Source organism: Eretmochelys imbricata, chromosome 1, assembly GCF_965152235.1.
Source record: "Eretmochelys imbricata isolate rEreImb1 chromosome 1, rEreImb1.hap1, whole genome shotgun sequence".
In the NCBI taxonomy this organism is placed as follows: Eukaryota; Metazoa; Chordata; order Testudines; family Cheloniidae; genus Eretmochelys; species Eretmochelys imbricata.
This window is the reverse complement of record NC_135572.1, coordinates 257,740,767-257,764,637: the sequence shown is the minus strand read 5'-3', so window position 1 is coordinate 257,764,637 and position 23,871 is coordinate 257,740,767. Positions and strand designations below refer to the sequence as shown.

The window sequence follows — 23,871 nt, the reverse complement described above, 5'->3', positions numbered from 1 at the left end:
CCTGAAGATGGCTGCTCTGCTACATCCAGTCAAAATGAAATCCAGTTCATAATTCTGAAAAAAAATCGAGCAAAATTCTCCTGAGTTTTCAAGTTCATGTGTCATTTTGGCTTTGGCAAAATTAAAATTCATGCGGAAATCAAGGGCCACAATATAGCTCAAACTGAAAAAAGGGAAAACATCATTTCCACATTCACACAGCACTGACTATTATCCCCTTTTTACAGCTGTGAAAACTGAGGCACAGACTGAGGTGACTTACCTGAGGTCACACAGCAAGGCAGATGCAGAGCCAGAAAAAGAACCCATCCCCCCTTAACCCCTACTCTTTTCCCTTCCCTCTGTCCTCTGCTACTCTCCAGAAGCTACGTTTGCTCCAGCAGCCCTGAAATGCACCCCACTAGCTGGTGTTCTAGTCAGGAAGCAGGATGCAGAAACAAGTTTACGTAATAAATATTAGTGAGCTAGACAGACAAGTGACCTCCAATTATAACAACAGAATTATGGGATTAAGAAGACGGGAACCATGATTTAGGAAATGAGGATGATGACAATCTGTAATTAAGGGGAAATTGTGTCCAGGGCCTAGAGCAGGAGACTGCTAGTCAGAAGACTAAGGACCAGATAGTCAAAAGAATTCAACTCCCAGTTAGGCACCTAAATGAAGTCGCTGGGTTCTTAGCACTTATAAAATTCTGGCCACTTCATTTAGGTGCCTAAATGGGAACTGTTGAGCACTTTTGAAGATCTGGTCCTAGGCCCTGATCTTGCAAAGAGCTCTGTGTGGGCAGACCCATGTGGAGGTTATTGGACGACCGGGGTCCTAGTTTTTGGTTCCACCTTTGCAATAGAATTTGCTGTCACTTAACCTTTCTGTACCTCAGTTTCCCCATTGGTATAATAGGCATATGATTATTTGCCTTTCTTTGTGAAGTACTGAGGAACCACTGGATGAAAGATGCTTAGAAAATAAAGGCTTTACCTACAGCATATGTCAATGTGCTGATAATAAATGATTTTGAGGACTGGCATTTCCCCAGCAATAACTGGGGGAAAGAGATGGATCTGTTAAAATGAAAACAGGAGGAGGGTCATAAGCTGTCAGTCTCCATAAGTAAACACTTACCTGATGTGGTTCTTTAAAAAGAATAATTCTGAAAGCAACAAAGTATGTTTGTTTTAAATGCACCCTCTAAATATTTACACTGCAAAAACTGGATTTAAATGGGAAGAATGGACTTAAAAATCCCCGGAACTTTTGTCAGAGAAACAGATTGTGAAATGCCTAGAGGGAATAGAAGATTTGGGGGGGGGGGGAGGGAGAGTAGGAATTTTCCATGCTATTGTAAAACATCAGCTCAAATTATATGATCCCCACAGCCAGTGAATTGCAAAGCTTCAATCAGCTGCCTTTTTTTTTCTTTTCTGTAAAGAGAGAGGGAGACAGAACTGTTTCACCAACTTCTGTTGACTGTTCCTTTTTTCTCGTGATTGAAATGTGTTGTTAAACAAGATCCCACATAATCTCAGTAGAGGGTTTCTCTCTCTCTCTCCTTCTGGGAAACTGCGATCAGTGCCATCGGTATTTGATTATTTGCAAACTCCCTTTGCTTTTTTTTCCCCGTCTCCCCCTCTCTGTCTCTGTCTCGCTCTCGCTCTCGCCTCCAATGCAACTTTTGCAGAAACCCCCAACACACACAGACATGTTGAGCTGAGAGCTAGGGGGATCGGCTGAGTCCCCCCTCCCCGACCCCAAGTCCCAAATCTGGGGGGGGGCCTCTAATCACCTCTCCCCCCACCCTTGACCTGTCCACTGTGCATCGACCCTCCCCACACCTCTTCCACTCCCTGCTCCTTTTTTTGGTGGTGTTTTTGTTAGATGGACAGGATCAAGGGTGGATTTTTCTGTCTCCCCCCTGATGAAGTGAGGCGGTGATGCAGGAGGCTGGCAGCTTCGACTGTACGGAGAGACACAGGCTCAAGATGGCAGATTTGTATTGAGTTTGGGGGGCTGAGATCTCGCTTCATTTTTTAAATGTTTTAATATATTTTTTTTTGCCATGAATAACACATTCTTGCACCGATGGCCCCTATGTACGAAGGTAAGGCAGCTCTGGGTCTTTTATTTCCTTCCACCCCTCCCCATCCCTGTCCTTTGGCTATCTCTGGGCACCAGGCACCCCTCACCTCCCACCAAAAAAGAGAAAGAAAATGACCACAGATCTGAAATCAACATTATAGCATAGCTCATTGTCGCTGCTGTGAGGTTCAATGTATGGCTCTGCCTTTTAAAAAATTAGTATTCTTAGTATTTGAATGGAGGTTGGTTTTAATTTGCTTTCCATTTCTTCCTTCTGTCCACCCATGATTGTCTGTAAAATTCCTCACCCCCTCTTTATTTTATTTTATTTTATTTTATTTTGATTATTTCGGTCCGTGGTCACGAAGGAAATGGGTGGAAAAGTCCATTTCAGTGCCGAGCCGAACAATGAAATTGACTAAGATTGCCCTGTAATTGCTCTCTCTCTCTCTCTCTCTCTCTCTCTCTCTGTATGAAATGTAGTTTAAATTCAAGGGCTGAACACCCTATTGCTTTAGCCTGTACTCCAGAAAGCATTTGCTTTGGGATTTTGCTGATCAACTATATTTTTAGGTTAAAAAAATAATAGCGTATCTAGGCATATATGTCAGGAAAAAATTCTAGCAGCAGACTGTCAGTTCTTTCAGTTTCTAGTTAAATCCAACCGGCGATTGCAGTGAAAATTGAAAGTGAACTTAGTTTTTTTTTCAGTTTTTAAATCTCTCTCTCTCTCTCTCTCTCTTTAGGACTCGTGTTTAAAAATAAATCCGGCTTAATTTATATCACCTAGCGTTGTATTTATGTCCTTCCTTTCTGTCCCTGTCCCCGTCCCTGTCCCCCCTTTTCTGGTTGAGAATTGGTTAGAGAGCATTTATGTAAACTGGATAGAAATCCTCAGTTTATTTTATTTTATTCAGAAATGTCTTGACGATCGATTTATAGCAAGGGAGATTTTAATGTCTGGCAGGGGAAGAGGCATGCGGGAAGCAATACTTTATCTGTAGTGCGTCTGATAAAACTTATCTGAGAAGAAAATCGAGTATTAGTTGGAGTGTTCTAAAGGAACCAGCTTTCCTGACGGTGTAAAGTTACCGATGTTTTTATTGATGGCTAGGATGCTTCAGGGTGGTTTACAATTGTGGGGCCTGTAAATAGTCTGAACTCTAAAATAAACAAAGGGGATTGTTTGAAGGCAACACAAATAAGTATTATTCCAGTTCTTTCTTCCCTGATCCTGAAGAGCATAGGTTTAATGTAGCCATTATTTTTTTCTGCAGTGTGACTAATGAAAGGCAAATGCAAGAGATCTGCTGAAAAAAGAGAGTGTGCAAAACAATGAGGGACATTTATTATTAAACTGTATCTGTAAAAAGGGGCTACAGTCAGTGCTGGAACTGTCTGGGGTGTTGAAATGAAATGAAATAATGTTTCTCTTTAAACACCTCCTGAACTCGCCCTCTGCTGGACGGTTAAGGTCTGGTTTAGAAAAGAAACTTGCCACTGAATGAAGAACTGTTAGGAGCAGGCTTTGCCCTTTCAGGGGAAAAGAAGTGTCTCTATTTGGAAAGCCTTTCTTTTGCAATGCTCATGGTCATGGTTGGATGTGAGGCTTGTGGCAGCGAGATGCTAACAGAAATTGCTAGAGGCAAGCAGGTGCCCACCCTGCTCTGACATTGCACCTCCATCCTGACCTGCTGTTCCTGTCCTGGGCTCCATACTTCCCAGCTGTGTAAGGGCATCCGAATCTTTACCTGCCTCACTTCCCTGCTAGTCTAGATTTGGGGCCCCACAGATGGTAACACTGCCAATGCATTTTAATCCTGACCAAATCAGTTCCCTGCTATTGCAGCGCTGGACTCCTTACACAGCTAGTCCAGTGCACTTTAGGCCTGTCCTACATCACAGTGCCTGCTGTCCCCGTCCTGAGCTTCTCTGCAACAGAGTCTACTAATCAGGTTGGATTATGCAGTGATTTTGTGATGTGGACTAAAATCCACTGTGGGGTAGGATGAATCTTCCAAGATCATGTTCATTTATGATGTCCCCCAGGTCTCCAGAAGAGGGACATTTAGCTTACTGTCACACTCACCCCCTTGATCTGAGGAGAGAATAATTAACAGTGTCTATAGGGCAGTGTGAACATGATTTTTACCTTATCTCCTTTGTGGAAAACTGAGCTCATTTCTGTAAATGTTTCATTAAGCCTTCTTTCTGCAAAAGTGCATGGCATCATCTCCAATTGAAATATTACAGGAAGATTGAGTCTAATGGACATCAGCCTGGTGGGAGCCAGCATACTGGATTCTTCTCTAGATTCATGGTGACGCATTGAGGCTTTTAGCCGGAGTTTAACAGTTACTGCACTCTCACGTCAGCTGCTTCAAGGCACTTGGGTGATTGAAAAAAAACCCAACAACCTATAAAGAAGGCCTGTTTGGAGCCATCTATAACAGTCTTGCAGCAGGGAAGGTCCCACAGCAAAACTTTGCAGCCTATTAAAACATCCCAATCCTTAAAGCTGGAAAATCTGCAATATCCCAACTCTCAAGAGTCCACATAAGGTACAAGGGGGGTTGACTTTTGCATTAAAATAGGTTTGTGGGTTGGACTGTTTTTTTGGGAGGGGGGGCGGGGGTTTCATGGCTATGCTGTCCTCCCTGATAGTCATGAGAGTTCTTCAGAGTTCCCTGACACGTTATAGGGCAAGGATGGAAACTTGCACTTACTTGCATGTAGAATATGAATCTAATCGTAAAAGGAGAGTGTGTGGTTCTGGTCTTTCCTTCCCGAAATGATAGTCTGCATGTCACAGGCTCTCTTGAGCCTTCCTCCCGAGCATCAGGTACATTTAAGCCACTGATGGAAGCATAATTGTAGAGGTGCTGGCTCAGTGCTGTAGTACGTAACAGCTCCTCTGTTCCTATTGTTTGACTCTTGCGCTGTCAATGGATTACTATTGTAACACACATACCGCCCCTACACCCACCAGCACCACCAAAACGGACGATGGAATATGTGAGAAGATATCTTTCCCAGCGGTACGGGTTTGAAAGCACAGAGCTCTTTTACAAAAACATGTTGTTAGAAAATGTGACACATTAAAAGATTTATTAAATGATTCCAATACATCTCTGTTTAAGTGAGCTATGTACAAAGACCTTTCTGAATACTTCGGTGCGTGCTCTGCGTGACGATACTAAACTGCTGGCCCAAGTAGCAGCTCTTGTGAGCCAGACCGTGCATAATAAGTAAATACATAGGATGAAATCCTGGCCCCGGTGACATCGAGGAGAGTTTTGTCATTGACTTCAGTAGAGTCAGGATTTCACCTGACACATTCCTGTTCTCCAGCCTTTCCTGTTCTTTTTCCTTTTTAGAACTGAAAGGGTAAAATGAAGGAAATAAAATAGACCGAGCAGAATAAAAATAGAAAGGCAACTAAAACTAACGTTCAGCACCTGGGTTGGATTTGAGTCGCTTTAATCTTAATGGAGAGTGGAGAACTTATTGGGCTAAATGCAGGAATCACTGAGTGAGGTTCTATGGCTTGTGTTATGCAGGAGGTCAGACTAGATGAGCATAACTGTCCTCACTGGCATTAAAAATAAGTTGTCCAGTTTCGGAGTTGGTGTTAGCTGATGAAGTTCCCCTGGCTTCAGCAGAGCTATCCTGAGTCACACCAGTGGAGCACCTGGTCCCATGACTCTGAGAGAGGATGGCGCCTCACCCTGTATCGACCTTTCTGCTCAAATCAGTTGTGATACTCTTGCTGGGTGAAATTCTGCCCTGTGCAGAGGTCAAGCAAAAAGCCTATGCACCACTGAAGTCCCACTCAAGCCCTATTTTAAGGGTGCATAAGCTGGACTTAAGTGGTGCACAGACTTTGTGCAGCCTTCTGTATAGAAGTGAATTTCACCTGCCCTTTCCTGGGTGGTTCACCAGCACCTGAGATTGGCAGCCTTCAGAGCACAGCATAAAGGGGTGTTAGTTTGCTTTAACCTTTATTTTTAGAATGATTATTACCTCTTGTTTTGGTGTTATGCTGTTGTGCTTTGCTTATTACTTATCTTTGACAACTTTGTTGCAATTTACAGTCTATTATTAGCAGCAGCGTCAGTAGTTTTATGTGTGGGTGGCTTATAGAATTAATATCTGTATTTTCTGTAAATTCTACCTAGCCACTACAGGGACATTGATGGGGCTTCATGGTGGCAGAAAGGTTTGCCCCCAGGGAGCTCTTCGCAGGATCAGGTTGTTGGAGGCATGAAATTCTGACCCTGAACATGTCTAAGGTCAGATCCTATTTAACTGGCTAGTGTTTTCCCAGAGCTTCTGGGACAGGCACTTTACAGAGGCAACATGTGATCATTTTAATGGATTAACCTTTGGCACTTTGTGAAGGGCTTTGCCCCAAAACTCTGTGCACTGGGATAATAACTGAATGGAGCTTCCTGTTTATGAGGTAATAACCATCACCTGAGCTAAATCAGTGCTGGGACCAAAGGCACAGGTTTTTATTAACTCAAGAGGTGGTTGTTTCCAAGATAACAGAAAATCCCCTCCAGTTATAATTATTGTTGTTATCATACTGAAATGTCTAATGATTAAATATTATTGAGATGAAATGGGTGAGAGATGCTGTTTTATTTTCTGAAATGGAAGAAACCCTGTAAGGGCTAGGATAGTGTGGGCAGATAGACAATGTGTTCTGAGGGGAACAGCCACTCAGAATGCAGGAATATGCATACTGGCCACACTTCAGGCTTGGGTTGGCTCCTGCATGGGCTTACACATCGGCTTAAGTTAACACAAGTGACAAACCCCATTGACTTCAGTTGGATTCCTCACCGTGCATGTAGAGAGTTAAGCACATCCATAAGTGTATGCAGCATCAGGCCCAAATTTGAAAATCATGGTCAGTTTGCAGAATAGGGGCTTAGGTGCCTAAAGGTTTAACTTGGGCAAGTCACCGTCCCTCCCAGTGCCTCAGTTTCCCCATCTTTAAAATGGGGATAAAGATAGTGACCTCCTTTGTAAAGCTCTTTGAGAGCATGAATAAAAAATACTATATAAGAGCTGAGTAGTATTATTATTCATTATTTTAGGCATCTCAATGATTGCCCTGATTTTCAGAGGTGGTGAGTATCCACAACCCTAATTAACTTCCATGGGTATTTTGAACACTCATCACCTCTGCAAATCAGGCCACTTGGAGACTAGGCTTGGATCTAGGTGCCTGCTTTTAGTTACCCCAGTTTATAAGTTTGGGCCACCACACAATGTTGGTTTTCAACCGTTGGCATATGGTAGCTGTGGAGAACCTCTCTGGTGATCTCCAGAGTGAAGGTTTTTGAGAGCCAAGCCATTATAGGATCGGGGTGTTGGGACTGGAGGTGAGTCCTTGTGAGGGTCCCTGTGTCTCACAAAGTGGTCCCCCACGTGAGAAATTTGCAGAGCCCTCCATTCTTACAATTACTGAAAACTGTAGTTCAGATGTGAGTACAGCATCCCTGTGTTCAGACTGGCAGAGACTATTTCACTTCAGGATGGTGTAGCACGGACCAGTGGTAAGAGCAGGTGTCTGGGGAGCTGGTTTGGTGCGTGACTTTGGACCTGACTGTTAGAGTAGGATTTTCCAAAAGCACTCGGTGTTGGCCTTACTCTGGTCCTATTGAAATCAATAGGTTTCTGTGCAGTAGAGTTAGGCCAAGACTGTGTGTTTTGAAAATCCCACCCTTAATCTATGGCCTTAATTCAGGAAAGTACTTACATATGTGTCACGCTTTAAGCACATGAACAGTCCCATTGACCTAGACTCTGTGCCTTAGTTAGTCCATTTGTAAATGGACTACTCACCCTCACTCAGGAATTTGTATTCTGTAAGTTCAGTGTATTACTATTATCATTGCTGTCTTTTATTTGTTGCTCTAGTGGAAGATTTATTTACTTTATCCACCTCTTTATTAAGGACCAGTCCAGCTACAAACATTGCTGCATAACCAAAAGAGAGATGTAAACCCTAACTAGAAAAAAGGGTCTCTTACTTATTTATATACCTAAATATGGATTTAGGAGCCTAACTTTAGGCATCCTCTTTTGGAACTGTTGGCCTAAAAATTATTTCACTTTTTTAACCGTTCTAAAAATCTACATTCAGACCCAAATGATAACGTTCCTCCAAGTCAGCAGCTGCTCAGTTTGTGTGTATATAGCATAGAAAAAGCAAAGTCACTTTATTTCCTGTGAACATTTACAGCTGACCGGTGGAGAGAGTGAGCCCGATTCTCCTCTCACACCAGGGTAAGGCTCCGATTCATGAAAGCTCTGGAGCATGGGTTTAAGCGCCATTCCTGAATACGGATGCTTTTCTGAACTGGGACCTGAACTAAGAGTAATTCCATTAAAGCTAGTGGAATCACACTGAAGTAAATGAGCTCCCCATGTTCCAATAGCATGGTGTGAGGGACATTTCCGGATTCACACGTATAACCTTAGAGAATCAAAAGTCAGGGTTAAAAAGAATAAATAAACCCTACTGTCTATTGGTATAATAATAATAATTAATAATAAATTCCCACTGTGCACTTGTGTAGTTCTTTACATGTTCAAAGTATTTTATAAACTGGCTGATGAATCCAGGTGAATTTCAAGCCAGTGGAGGAATGTCAGCCCTGGAGAATGAAGTCCTCTACTTATCTACAATGTGGGTACAAAATGAGCAGCAGCACTGTGAACTTCCCCATGCCCAAGCTTCTCTAGCCAGTTCTTGGCTCGATTCTGGTCTCACTTACACCAGGTGTAAATCAGTAGTAATGCCACTTAAACTAATGGAGCCACGCAGGTATAACACTGCTGTAAGTGAGTTTAGAATCAGGCTCCATAGACTGAATTCTGAAGACAGTGGGAGTTTTGCTGAGTTGCAGACTACAGAATGTACTACAGTATTTTTAAGGTCTCCCCAGCAGTTTGATAATGTAGCAGTGTCTGTCAGGTTCCACTGAACGGGCTATTTGATTAGAAAAGTTGAGCACTGCTTTTAATCACGCCCCTTTCTCTTCCCTGCTCAGCTTCCAGTGTCTGCATTGACATCTACCTCTAGAAGAAGAAAGGGTAAAGAGATCACTTAAGGCTGCCACATTTAAAATGTGATAAAATAGTCACACTACAAGGTGATGATGTTCTGTCAGACCCAATGATATTCCAGGAAGCTTGGCAATCCCAGAAAACTCAGGAGGGCAGCAATGTTTCCTGTTCATTACAGTCTTTACACTTAAGGGGATTAGCAAGGCTTGGTCATCTGGAATAACATTTCCACAATGCATAGCTCCTCACTGAACTCCTCTAAAGACTGACAACTTCATAGGGACACAGTGGCTCATGCCCAAATTTCACCCCCCATCAAAATATCAGCTTTGTTTCCCACTGTGCTCTCCTGATCCTGGAAAACAAGGGAAAGGCAAATAGGTTAATGTAAAATAGGAGCCAAACCTTGGTCCAAAACTTGAACAAAGTTCATTTAGCAACTTCCCTGTTCCGTTATTTTTCATCTTTGTACTTCCAGGCACTTCCTGGCTCTAGCTGGGAATGGAAGCAAAAGGGATGCTATTGCCTGAGAAATTCCATTCACGGGAGATTCCCAGTCCAATTCCACATGATTAAGAAGTTCATATAATCTGGGTAAACTCTGGTGAAGTATTAGAATTTTTGGAGGTTTAATTGATCTGATTCCTAACACTGAAATTCTTGGGGTTCCCCCATCACCATTATCAGCCACTCCAAATCGAGGGCTCAAACACAGAAGCAATTCAAATAGACCCACCGGAAGACCCCTACAATCCCTGAGTGCTGAAATTTTCTGCAATTTTATGTCTGCGCATAATGCGGCAAAGGCACGTGTGGCTGTCACATAATCTCTCCTTTCCGTCTGTCTGCCCCATTCTCACGATCAGGCCAGGTGATTGAAATGTATAAAAATCTAAAGGTGCATCCAGTGTGTGTGTGACTTAGTAAATAGGTGTGCCTGGCATGAAAGCTGGATGGCTTGACAGCATTGGTCCCAACGTTCTCTTTTCTCTAACATCAGATCAGCTGTACCAATGTATTTGCCATTGTATCAATGAGGCTCTGCTTTTATGCTTGCCTAGGAGGACAGGTAAGAGTCCTTCTTGCTTATCATTTTAGGTTAGTGAGTTTATTGCTATTGGATGTAATCCACTTGTTTTTTTCATAGATTCCAACGCTAGAAGTAACCACTCTATTCATCTAGTCTGATTTCCTGTAAAACACGGGCCATGGAATTTCCCCAAAATAATTCCTAGAGCAGATCTTTTATAAAAAAACATCCAATCTTGGTTTAAAAATGGTTAGTGATGGAAAATCCACCACATCCCTTGGTAAATTGTTCCAATGGTTAATTGCTCCCATTGTTAAAAACTTATGCCTTATTTCCAGTCTGAATTTGTCTAGCTTCAACTTCCAGCCATTGGATCATGTTACACATTTCTCTATTAGATTGAAGAGCTCATTATTAAATATTTGTTCCCCATGTAGATACTTATAGACTGTAATCAAATCATCCCTTAACCTTTTCTTTGCTAAACTAAATAAATTGTGCTCCTTGAGTAGATCATTCCGAGGCATGTTTTCTAATCCTTTAATCCAGTGATACTCAGAGTGAGGCTTGCAAGCCACAAGTGGCTCTTAAATGTGTCCCCTGCGGCTCTTTGCAGCACATGATATTAAAACACTGTGTGATTTAATTATTAACCAATCTAAGTTATTAACCAATCAGATGCTTTTACTATGTTATTAACCAATTGCAGTTGATAAAATAATAATACTTGGTCAGTCATTTTGCTGTGAGAATAATATATTTCCCCTCTCATACTGTTGAAATGTGAATATATAGTACTATAGTAAACAAAACAATGCATTCACACTACTGTGGCTCTTTTGGATAATGTTGTTTGCTAATTTGGCTCCTGAACGACTGAAGTCTGAGTATCACTGCTGTAATCATTTTTGTGGCTCTTCTCTGAACCGTCTCCAATTTCTCAACATCCTTCTTGAATTGTGGGCACCAGAACTGGAAACAGTATTCCAGCAGCGGTCGCACCGTGCCAACTATAGAGGTGAAATAACCCCTTTACTTGTATTCAAGATTCTCCTGTTTATGTATCCAAGAATTGCATTTACCCTTTTGGCCATCACACGGGGAGCTCATGCTCAGCTTATTGTCCCTCATGATCCCCAGATCTTTTTGAGAGTCACAGCTTCCCAGGATAGAGCCCCCATATCCTTTAGTATGACCTACATTCTTTGTTCCTCGATATACACATTTACATTTGACAATAGTAAAATACATATTGTTAGATTGCATCCAGCTTGCTCCAAGCAATTCAGATTGCTCTGTATCAGTCCCCAGTCATCTTCATTATTTATCACTCCCCCAGTTTTTGTGTCATCTGTAAACTTTATCAGTGATGATTTCATGTTTTCTTCCTGGTCATTAATGAAAATGTTAAATAGCACAGGGCCAAGAACCGATCCCTGCAGCATCCCAGTAAAAACACACTTGTTTGATGATGATTCCTCATTTACAGTTACATTTTGAGACCAATCATTTAGCCAGCTTTTAATCCATGTAATGTGATCCATGTTAATTTTATACCTTTCTAGCTTTTCAGTCAAAATGTCATGTGGTACCAAGTCAAATGCCTTACAGACATCCAAGTCTATTACATCAACACCATACCATTATCAATCAAACTTGTAATCTCATCAACAAAAAGATATCAAGTTAGTTTGACAGGATCTATTTTCCATAAACCCATGTTGATTTGCATTAATTATATTACCCTCCTTTAATTCTTTATTAATCAAGTCCCAGCCGCTCCATTATCTTTCCCAGGATCAATGTCAGACTGACAGGTCTATAATTATCTGGTCGTTCCATTTACCCTTTTTAAATACTGGCACAATGTTAGCTTTCTTCCAGTCTTCTGGAACTTCCCTGGTGCTTCGAGACTTATTGAAAATCAACGTTAATGGTCCAGCGAGCTCCTCAGACAGCTTTTTAAAAACAACTTATCTGGACCTGCTGACTTAAAAATGTCCTACTTTAGTAGCTGCTGTTTAAAATCCTCCTGAGATACTAGTAGACTGGAAAGAGTGTTAGCATATAATATGAGTACATCCCTTGTTTCTCCCCCCAAAATACAGAACATAAATATTTATTGAACACTTGTGCCTTTTTGGCATTATTATTGGTAATTCTGCCATTTCTGTATAGTAAAGGACCAATACCACTGTTAGGATTCTTTTTGTTCCTAGTATATTTTAAAAACTCCTTATTGTCCTTAACACTGCTGGACATAGATTTCTTCTTGTGTCCTTTTTGTTCCCTTATCAATTTTCTATAATTCCTAGCTTCTTATTTATATTCATTACTATCAACTTCCTATTTCTTGTTTGTTGTATATATAAATATTTTATTTTTTTACAGCTGCCTTCACTTGCCCACTAAACCATGTTGGTTTTTTAACCAATATGGCTTTCTTCCTCAATTGTGGCTTTTTGGGCATCTAGTAAAGTAAAGTTCTTAAACAAGTCCCGATTATCATTTACATTTTTTTTCTGTTAAAAATCTTCCTGCCAGATGATTGGCTCATCGTTGTTTTCAGCTGAGTGAAATTGGCCCTTTTAAAGCACCAAGGATATATATCCCTGGTCTGAACTATATTCTGCTTGCACAAGTCAAGGTCATTGGTTGGTTTGAACTAGAATAAATGGTGGATTCTTTGGAATTTGGAGTCTTTAAATCAAGATTTGAGGACTTCAGTAACTCAACAAGAGGTTTTGGGCCTATTACAGGGGTGGGAGGGTGGGTGAGGTTCTGTGGCCTGCAATGTGCAGAAAGTAAGACTAGATTACCATGATGGTCCCTTCTTGTTTTAAGTCTATGAGTCACTTGTACCTAAATTACTATTAATTTCTAGTTCTGTGACCAGTTCCTCTTTATCTGTCAAGACAAGGTCTAATATAGAATTCCCCTGTATTGGCTGCAACACTTTTTGAGTTAGGAAATTCTCCTCTATAATGTTCAGAAAGGATGTTTTAGTACTGGGTGCATGAGATCTCCAGGATATGTCACTCATATTGAAGTCCCTCAGGGTAGCATGTTTTTCCCTACACATTATAGATAGGTGTCAAAGGAGCTGGTCATCCTGTTCCCTAGTGTGATTTAGCAGTTGGTAGCAGACACCAACTAACACCCCACCTTGTGCTTTATCTGTTAGGACATTGACCCATAGGTATTTAAGAGCATTTTCTTCTGAGTCATCAGTGACTTGGAAACAAGTTCGGAGCTTCTCTATTTATTTCTGATTAAAGATCAAAAGGACCCATAAGATGGCAGCCAACCAACAAGATCCCTACTGATCAGCCATATTGTTACAGGTGCATTATGCCAGCACTTTTGATGGGAGTTCTGGAACACACACAGTGTAGTGATGTGAGGGAGACCCAGCCTCAATCAGTGAGTCTGAGAGAATATCCTCCACAAGGAAACTTGCAAAGAATTTCTGAGAAAAACTAATTTTTGAAAATGCTTAAACAGCTTTGCACAGATGCTTTTTGCTTCTTGGGGTAAAAACTGTAAACACCTTTTTATTTTGAAAATGATGGGCCAAATTCTATTCCCAGTTACAGCGGCATCAATGCCACTTGTTTGTTTATTTTCCATTTCACATTTGCTGTTCCTGGAATGTCTCCTACTCAGCAGCTATTTGTAGGTGTCTTTTTCTCTCCCATTATAATGTACCTTTTCTTCCTGTTCAAGACATCTATAATCCTCTCTTTGTGACATCATAGTTGTTTCCGTAGCAACAGATTATGATACTAGAACAGAGGATAATGTCAAACAGGAGGAGGAAGAGATAAATTATGGTGTGTGTGTGTGAGAGAGAGAGCATGATTATATATTCCTACATATATTCCAAGGATGCTGTCTGTCTGATTTCTTTTCTGTCTTACTTTCCTTTGAAAGGTAGAAACCCCCCCGCTCCCCCAGTGGGTAGCACAATATGTACACATTTATGGGTCAGCTCAGATCTGGTTTGCTGTGCTTTATTCTTGATACCAGCGATAGCCTCTCCTGTGTGTCTCCTGAAGGTGCATCTACACTATGAAAAAATGGAAGCATAATTCACCACTGATGCAGCTTCACAATTATTATTACTATTTGTTATGTGTATTACAATAGCAGCTAAGGACGTAAATCAAAGGTAATTGGGCTAGGTAAGGTACACAAAGAAGGCAAGTATCTTTCCCAAATAGCTCATAATGTCACATCAGAAAGGACATATCGGGTGGCCACATCAGACAAATAGACTGTGTGTGGTTGGAAGGATAAGGCAACACAATGAACAGTGTTAGCAGAAATATAGACATCTCACTAGTGGTAGAAATGTTTCAGTGTAGACAGGGCTCAGATATTTTTACCACCAGCACTTTTGGTCTAACCCACTAGGGCAACAACAGTGGTAAATATGTCTTAGATCTGTCTGTACGTTAGCTTTCACCCGTACTATTGCTGATGGAGTTGCACTGGTGGTGAATTAGGTACCTGATTTTTGGCAGTATAGATAACTTTTGGTGGCTCAAGAACATAACCTCAGACATCTTCTGGCCTTGCCCACAATGTGATTGAAACTGCTGTAGTAATGTCTGTGGTGTTCTCTACTTCCATGGATAGAAGGGATGGTCATGTGTTTAAGGCTTGACGCTGGGAGTGAAGGGCATTTAGCCAGGTGCATTATGGCCTTTTTTTTTTAACCTTCCTGTGAAGCATTTTGCACTGATGGATTCCAAATACAGAATGCTGGCAGAGAAGGTCTTAATATTTTGAAGCAGGCCTGCCAAATGATTTGCCTTCTCCCTCTAAGTGCAGTCAACTGCTAGCCACCATTATCAACCCCACTATGCAAAAGACTGGCCTCAGAAGTTGGGGGGAAAGTTGGTAAGAAGATTCTTGGGACATGTCCCTAGCTTATTAGAAACATTTTACATTGAAAGTGTGTATGTGATCTTTAGAGTCCCCTCCTCTCAGTCTAACAGCCAGCTCTGGGTGCTGAAATAGCCAGACCAGTGGTCTGATTGGACATGGCAAGCCCTATGTGACACTCTCATTTTCCAAGCAATGGTGTATAGCAGGGATGGCCTAACTGTGGTCTAACTGCAAGCCACATGTGGCTCTTTTACCATTAAAGTGAGGCTCGCAAGTGCCCCCCCCCCCCGCCACCCCATTCTCCGCCTACCAGACTGGGTGGGTGGGGCAGGGAGAGCTTGGGACCTCTGCCTTGCACTGTGGAGCAGGGGGATAGGAGCTTCTGTCCAGTGGGAAGGAGGGCTCGGGGCTTCAGCCCTGCAGGGTTCACCTGCCAGGGCTTGGAGCTTCAATGGGAGTGGGGCTGAAGCCCCAAGCCCCGGCTCCTGGCACGTGTGCTCTGGCTCTCAAACTTCTGAAGATTGTTTGTATGCGGTTCAGAGGGCCAATAAGTTTGGCCACCCCTGGTGTATAGGCTCCGTAGGCCAACATGTAGGCAGTCAGATAACACAGCGATTAGTGGAATATAAGAGCCTGAATAGGATAGAATGTGGCGACCACTGCTGCATTGCCATTCTTAATCTCTCTCATGTAAACTGAATCGTTTGGGAGGAAATGGGATTCTTTTCATCTTCAGGCTCTCTGTGTGCACCTCAGGAGCATGACTGTAACACAATTTACTTAATATTGCAGTCGCCTTTTACAAACCATAATTAACTAATCCTCACAACACCTTGATGAGGTAGGTCAGTGGGTAGTATTATTATTTATTTCTATTTTACAGAGACTTTAAGTGATGCTCCCAAGGCCTCATAGTAAGACAGTGGCAGCGCTGGGTTTAGAATTCTGGTATGCCTGGTCCTCAGCCCTGTGCTCACTCTACTAGACTACACCATATCTCTGTGACTTCTGGACTTTGGGTCAGGGATCTGGGATGCCCATAACATCTGGGAAGGACAGATTTTGCTTCCATGTTGAATGATGGGTTTTACTGAGCCGTTAGGGTGGGGAGGACGGACAAGGAGTTGAAGTGTCTCAGTCTGTGTGAAGTGTAGTCAGGGGTTAAAGTAGTTTGGAGTGTATCTGAGCACAGAGCACCTGACTGGGAATCAGTGGGGAGGACACCTGCCTGGGTCACAGAGAACACAGGTTTACATTGCCAAGTCCCGAAATTGTGACACCCCGCATTTGTGGGCTTCTCCTCATGGGTGGTATTTTAGACCAGTAGGGCTGGTGCTGAATGACTGTGGAGGTTGATTTTTTTTAATTCCAATTTTGATGAAAGCAAGTAAACAAATTGGCCTACTGGTGTCAGGGGGCATCAATACATGGGGTTCAAATTTGGGGATGAAACATGGTCCGTTCCTTCCTGGTGAAGAAGACAAGGCGGGGAGTGTGGTGGAAGCAGCACCTCATGTCACTCTCAGGCAGCCCCCTCTGATTGAGGTGGCTGATGAGAGCGGTTGACAAGCCCTGGAGGGAGCTCTGTTTCTGTAAATCTCCACTGAAGTACTTCCTATGCTACGAGTGCCTATCCCATAGATTTAAATATGCAATACAATAGAATGTGAAGGGCTGCCCATGCATAAATCAGTAACTGCCAAACCCTACTGACTCCCAGCCCCTAACCTCAAAGCCCAAGAAAAGCCACAGCCTTTTCATCATGCCCAGTAGGTTAGGAAGACCAGGCTCTGGCAGACCAAGAGGGGAGTTCCAAGCTCCAGGACCTCTCACGGAGAACACCCTGCTAGAAACCCCCTCTGTTTATAGTGAGAGAGCTCTGGCTGGAGCCCCTTTACTGGACTTATTTCAGCTGTGTCAGTAGGACCAGGTGCCAAGCAATATTGGTTAAAACAAACATGTTGAATTCTACTTATTGTTTATTGACCAGCTTACTAATTTAATTGCTCCCACCGTGTGCAACTCCATTTAATAAGCAGGCTATGTTGTGCTGCACTAACCTCCATGTCTCGGTAGTCTCAAGATGTGGTTGCCTGTAGAATACATGACACCAATCAAATCTCCAAGCGGTGACAACCGTGGCAACATCCTTGCATAGGAGGAAAGGTTGCACCTTTCTCGCCAGACTTAGCAGAAAACGAGCACTCCTGGCCACAATCACTACATAGGCACCCAGGAGCAGCCCAGGATCTAACAACACACCAGAGTCACGTATTGTGTGACAAATGGGGTGTCGGGCTCAGTCAGGCAGGGGGGAAAATCTATGTTCCATCCACTTTTCTGGCTGCTTCACCAACCAGAAACCTGCATCCCCATAAAACCTTGGCTGCTTCACGCACCAGAAACTTGCATCCCCATAAAACTCACTCTCTGCCAACATCAGACTGTGTTTGTGCTCTGCAAAGGGGATTCAGTCGTCTTATACACCTGCTGTAAAGTAGCTATGCAACGTGACGGAGAAGTTTGTAACCCAGACTTGAGACAATCCCATTGGTGGTGACCATTTTTTTTCTTGCACTGTCATTTTCTCATTGACTGGAGAGGGAAGGATGTGAGTTCCTGGAGGATGAAGGCTGGCAGTTTCTTATAGCCTGAATGCTGGAGTAATCGGAAAGCACATATGAGTATGAAGAGGAAGGAGAGGATGCTCTGTGTGTGTGCAAGCACAAGTGACAGGACACATGTAAGGCTGTGGCAGGGAGTGTGGGGCACGGGGCATGGACGGGTCTATCGGCTTTGTATAGGGGGGGCAATGTGTGCCTGATTCTCATTAGGATCTCTTTATACTGCACTGTCAGTAAACTACATTTGAATCCACATTAAAAAGTGCTAGAAAAGGAAGTGCCAGAATGCAGGGTACCGGGAGGCCTGGCAGGGGAGCAGGGGGAGCTGGGAAGAAGATAGGGGAAGCTGGGGGAGGCGCAGGGGAGAAGAGGCTGACTCCCCGCAGAGCCTGTCCTGTCCCTACCACCTCATTAACTGTGCCCATCTCCTGCTTTTCACGGGGGGGCTCCCATATTCCCCTCTACAGTTCTTCCTGCAGCATCCCCAGCTCCTTCCTCACTGACCCACCACTGAGCGATGCCCCTGGGTCCAGTACCGGCACCTGCTGGCTCAGGGGACACTCTGCAGCTGGGGAGGGAAAAGAGCCGCTTGGCCCTGACCCAGCAAAGGTATTGGAACGCTGTTCTGGCCGCCCAAAAAGGTGTCGTCATGGCATTCCTGAGCGTTCCAGCATGACTCAAGCACTCACGTGAAGGCCCCCTTAGGCTGTCAGCGTGGTGCAAAAAAGTCTGAGTGTAAATGTGAATCAGGCCCTCAGTGTGTGTACATGAGGGCCTGTCAGGATGGGAATTTGTGTCAGTGTGTTTGGTGACTGTATCAATGGGTGCACCAGACGTGTGAGGTTGCTTCAGAGTTTCTGTGTGTTGGGAGTGAGGTTAGTGTGTTTATGTAGAGGGGTGTTGTGACAGCGTGTGTGAGAATGGCTGAGTGTGTCTTGCCAGTGAGAGCCTTCTTCAGGAGTGATCTGTAATCGTGGATCTGCCAGTTCACCTGGCCTGCAACTTCCACAGCCATAGGACCCCGCCCACTGCTCTGCTGATGCATATCAGCTTTCACCATTGGCATCCCTGTGATTCCAGTTCTGGGGTTCTTCTACAGCTCTGCTAATGCACCCTTCACTATTTCAATCCCAGAACAAATCATGCCAATCATACCGAGTGCACAGATAGTTCAGCGATATAGACAAATGCAGTATCAGTTAGGGGATCAGTATTTATCTATCCATGCATCTACCCATACCATGCCAAGCCCTGCCACGCCGTACCATACCATACCAGTCACCATGGTAGCTGAAGTAAACCCATTCCAATAGAGGAGCTGTGTCTTTTCCAGAACACTCCTTAGGCCTCTGAGCCATCATTATGTTCCAGTTCCAATGTGGATGGTCGCATTGCATGGACAGTGTGTCCTGTCTCTGGAGTTGCCCCCTTTAGGATTGAGTTTGGCCTTCTACTCGATCCGATTTAAACATTTTTCCTCTTCTTCTGAAATCATTCCAGTTTCCCAGAGGAGCACATGACTCATTATCAAGTCCTGCATTTCCTCTAAGCTATGAAAGTCTGAAGGGATTTCAGGCAAAGGATGCTTTACAGGGGGATGTCTGCTTTTTCCTGCTGTTTTCCATCAGACACACAGCCTGGACTGTCCTTGCCAAAGAGGCCCTGAACTTTGAAAACAGTGTGGGGAGAGCAAGGGAGGAGATGATGGCGTATGAGTGAATGGCAGGGTAGGGCAGGTTTTCAGGTGAGATCCCTGTGACTTTTGATACTGGGAGCAATAAAACAGATGTTTGTGGTTGCACTGGGGGTGAGTGGGGGAAAATGTGTGTATGTCATTTGGCATTGCTGGAACAAGTTGCAGGTCATCGATTTTCAGTTGTGTTTAATTATGTCCCCACAGCAGCCGTCAACAGCTGGAAAGTTCCCTCGAATGCTTTGCAGATGCAGTCAGTAGTCCTGTCCACCTCACTCTCTGTCATTGCATTTGTTTGAAAAGTGGCCTGATCTTTTCCTTTCCTTTATTCCCATCATATGTTTTGCAATGTTCTGTGGCTCATTAGCACAATATTCTCTCACTCTCTCTTAGGGTATGTCTGTGATGCGATAAAAAACCTGCAGCACCGAGTATCAGAAACCAGGTCAGCTGACTCAGGCCTGTGGGTTCAGACAGCAGGGTTGAAAATTGCCATGTAGACATTCAGGGTATGTCTACACTGCAATTAAACACCCGCGGCTGGCCCATGTCAGCTGACTCAGGCTTGCAGGGCTTGGGCTACTGGGCTGTAAAATTGCAGTGTAGACATTTAGGCTCAGACTGGAGTCCGGGTCTGAGACCTCACAATAGGGCAGAATCCCAGAGCCTGGACTTCAGCCCAAGCCTGAATGTCTAAACTGCAATTTTGCAGCCCCACAGCCCGAGCCTCATGAGTCCTAGTCAACTGACACATGCCAGCCGCGGGTGTTTAATTGCAGTATAGACATACCCTCAGGCGTGGGCTGGAGCCTGGTCTCTGAGACCCTTCCCCTTTGCAGGCTCTCAGACTTTGGGCTCCAGCCCAAGCCTGAACATCTACCCTGCAATTTTATAGTCCTGCAGCTTGAGCCCTGCGAACCCAAGTCAGCTGACCCGGGCCAGCCACAGCCGTGCCATGGGTCTTTTATTGCAGGGTAGACATAGCTTTTCTCTGCTAGCTTGGTTGAATGCCACTGGCAACCAGTCACTGTAAAGTACATCAGGCGGTGGGAGGAGACAGGAGGAAAGGGGAAGCCTTGTGTCTGGAGATAGGGGAGTGTTAGGGGGTGACATTCTTGTTCCCCAGTGCACGAGCCATTAAAGCAATAGCTGAGAGTTGCCCTGTGCTCAGCATGTGTGTGCATTTGTAGGTATAGTACATTGCACAGCAGCTCTGGTGGGGAGGGTCTGCCAGAGCCTTCTCTGTTACTAATCCCCAACTCAAACAGGCCTTTTCAAGTCCCAGCCCGGAAGACACCATTTAAAAAAAGTTGCTAAAACTAAAGTAGCCCATTACTATTATTTTATTTATCTGTTTATTTATTAATTAATTGATTTATTAAATCACAGCAGAATACGCATTCTCAACCAATTCTCCTCCTTCAACCCCACATTCAGCCATTCATGACCGCTGCTCTTCAGGTGCACCCTGTGACAGTTTCTATAGAGCTGTATAACTGGCACAGTGCCTTACTGGGTGTTTCTGGAATCTGTGGTTGGTTGTAGATGGCTGAGCAAATCTACCCCAGCAGAAGACTTGACACAGAGAAAGCAAACAAGCTCCCAACCCCCATGGACAGCCAACTGGAGATGCACAGCCCACAGCTTGGGAAGCAGTGAGGTAGATATGAAGGCCACGCCATTCTGCCCCATTGCTCCAGAAGCCACTGGGATTACTGGGGTTTATTTATGATTTTATTTGATTGCAGAACCAGGGTTTTGCAGACAGAAAATGTCTCATCCCACCCTCAGGGGTTTTCAATGTAAGTGATAAGGACATTGCCAAAGCATTTTAACACATCAAGAGAGAGTTCTAAACATCCAGGCATAGATTTCTAGCCCATCTAGGGTTTTCATGGCAATGAACTGTGGAAATGCATTCACCCAGGACATAAAGGACTCAGACTTTCTAAATCCACTGATTTTCAATGGGAGTTGGGCACCCAACTCCCATAGGCTCCTGAAAAAAAATCAGCCTGTATGTATAGAATTGAGTGTGTGTATGTGTGTGTGTGTGTGTGTAAATTTACTGGAAAACTCTAAAGGTTCAGGGGAGAGCCTGGGAATGTAATCACTTGGTAAACTGGGCACAAGCAAACAATATGTATTTTAATATGGCTAAACGAAAATATTTATATCTAGGAACAAAGAATGTATGCCATATTTAGGGAGACCAGTTGTCCTGATTTGATAGGGACAATACCAATATTCAGGGCTTTTTCTTACATAGATGCCTATTACCCCCTGTCCCTGGTCCCAATTTTTCACACATGCTATCTGGTCACCCTAGCCATACTTACAGGATGGGGGGCCCTGTCCTGGGTAGCCATGACTCTGAAAAAGATTTGGTGGATAATCGGCTGAATATGAGTTCCCAGTGTGAAGCTGTGGCTAAAAGGGCTAATGTAATCCTTGGATACATAAACAGAGGAATCTAGAGTAGGAGCAGAGAACTTACTTTACCTCTGTATCTAGCTAGCATTGATGTGACCACTGCTGAAACACCTTGTGTGGTGCCCACAAATTCAAGAAGGATGTTGATAAATTGGAGAGGGTTCAGAGAAGAGCCACGAGAATGATTAAACGGTTAGAAAACTTGCCTTATAGTGATAAACGCAAGGAGCTCAATTATTTAGCTTAGTAAAGGAAAGGTTAAGGGGTGACTTGATCACAGTCTGTAAGTACCTACACAGGGAACAAATATTTAATAATGGGCCCTTCAATCTAGCAGACAAAAGTATAACATGATCCAATGGCTGGAAGTTGAAGCTAGACAAATTCAAACTGGTGTAAGTGTTTATCAGTGAGAGTAATTAAGCATTGGACCAACTTAACAAAGGGTGTGGTGGATTCTACATAACTGACAATTTTTAAATCATGGTCTGTTATGAAGAAAACTGTACTCATTTGTTCTCCATGTGCACTGGAGGAAGGACAAGAAATAATGGGTTTAATCTGCAGGAAGGGATATTTAGGTCAGATTTTTAGGAAATTCTGTCAGGGCAGTTAAACTCTGGAATAGGCTTCCAAGGGAGGTTGTGGAACAGGTTGGACAAACTCCTGTCAGGGATGGTCTCAGTTTACTTGGTCCTGACTAACTGCAGGTGGCTGGATTTGATGACCTCTCAAGGTCCCTTCCAGACCAACATTTCTATGATTCTATGACTAGCCAATTAGATCACTCCTATTATCCAGCCCATCTGCATAGATTTAGCTATGTATGTTACTATATTTATCTACACAGTGAACCTCTCTCTCTCTCTCTCTGTCTCCCCATCCCAATTGCTTCTCTCTGCTGGCATTAGCAATGGACACAGCTAGTTGGTGGTAGCAAATAACACCCCCTGCAGATTCCCTCCCTGCAAGGAAGCCAGCCTTCTACAGGCAGCTTTGCCGTTGCAAGGGTGCTCAGACAGAAGCAGCTCCTCACTCCCCTCTCCTGCCCACCTCCTCTTCCCTCCCCCCGTCCTCCACAGCTGCTCTTTACACAGTCACCCCCTTCATCTGGCACCCATGCAGCCACAGCTCCTGACCCTGGCTGTGGTGCCAGGGGCCGGAGTTGCTTGTCTGTGAGAATACAAGGCTCAGTCCGTTGCTGGCACCAAGTGCTCTTCGGCTTATTGATAATCACCCCGGTCTTCGGCTTGTAACTTGTCTCTTTTCATTCTTATTTATTTATTTATTTATTTGTAATGACTGTTCTTTGAATTTTTCAGCAAAGGAATTTATAGACAGCAAAGAAAGAACCTTGCTGCAGAATTTAGGCCACACCCTTAGGTCTGGGCCCCAGTGAGTTCAGCACCTTTTCCCATCAGCTGAGGGTCTGGCTTCTTCTGTTCATCTCATTTCCCAGGACTTTTGGGGCCTGTAGAGGTCAATTTATTTTACTTTAAAGGCTCTTCATTTATAGACACTTGTGCTGTTGCTTTAGGAGAAACATATGGAAGAGAAACTAGGCAGTTCTAGCTTTGGAGAATGGAGGCAGGATGTGTGCTGAATTACTGGTGAGTTGCTTCAGAGGCTGACTTGTAGTTTTAGGAATGTGTGTGATGTGGGAGTGCGTGTATATGTGCCTGTGTGTATTTGGACTAGGGTGACCAACTAGCAAGTATGAAAAATCGGGACGGGGTGGGGGGTAATAGGTGCTTATATAAAACAAAGCCCTGAATATTGGGACTGTCCCTATAAAATCGGGACATCTGGTCACCCTAATTTGGACAGGTGTAGCGGGAGGAGCCTGTAGGCTGCTGAGAGCCTCCTGTGACATCCTGAATCCCCTCAAATCTCATCAAAGTCTGTGGGAATTGAGAGCCATCGACATCTTCTCAGGATTTTTGTACTATGTGTCTAGAACTGGAGAAGGGATCATAGGTGACTATTCACCTTTGTAGGAAGACAGATGGTTTATTAACCAAGGCTGAGAGAAAAA

General features: G+C 43.7%; 1 protein-coding gene across 1 annotated transcript in view; it reads left to right on the top strand.

Annotated features, from left to right (window-relative positions):
- Positions 1-1,987: 1,987 nt before the first annotated feature.
- Positions 1,988-23,871, top strand: part of HIPK2 (homeodomain interacting protein kinase 2) — a 178,258-nt gene continuing 156,374 nt past the window's right edge. The window contains exon 1 of the mRNA XM_077807538.1: positions 1,988-2,102. Coding sequence (XP_077663664.1) covers positions 2,084-2,102 — 19 coding nt within the window. The 5' untranslated portion in view covers positions 1,988-2,083. The remainder of the gene's footprint in view (positions 2,103-23,871) is intronic.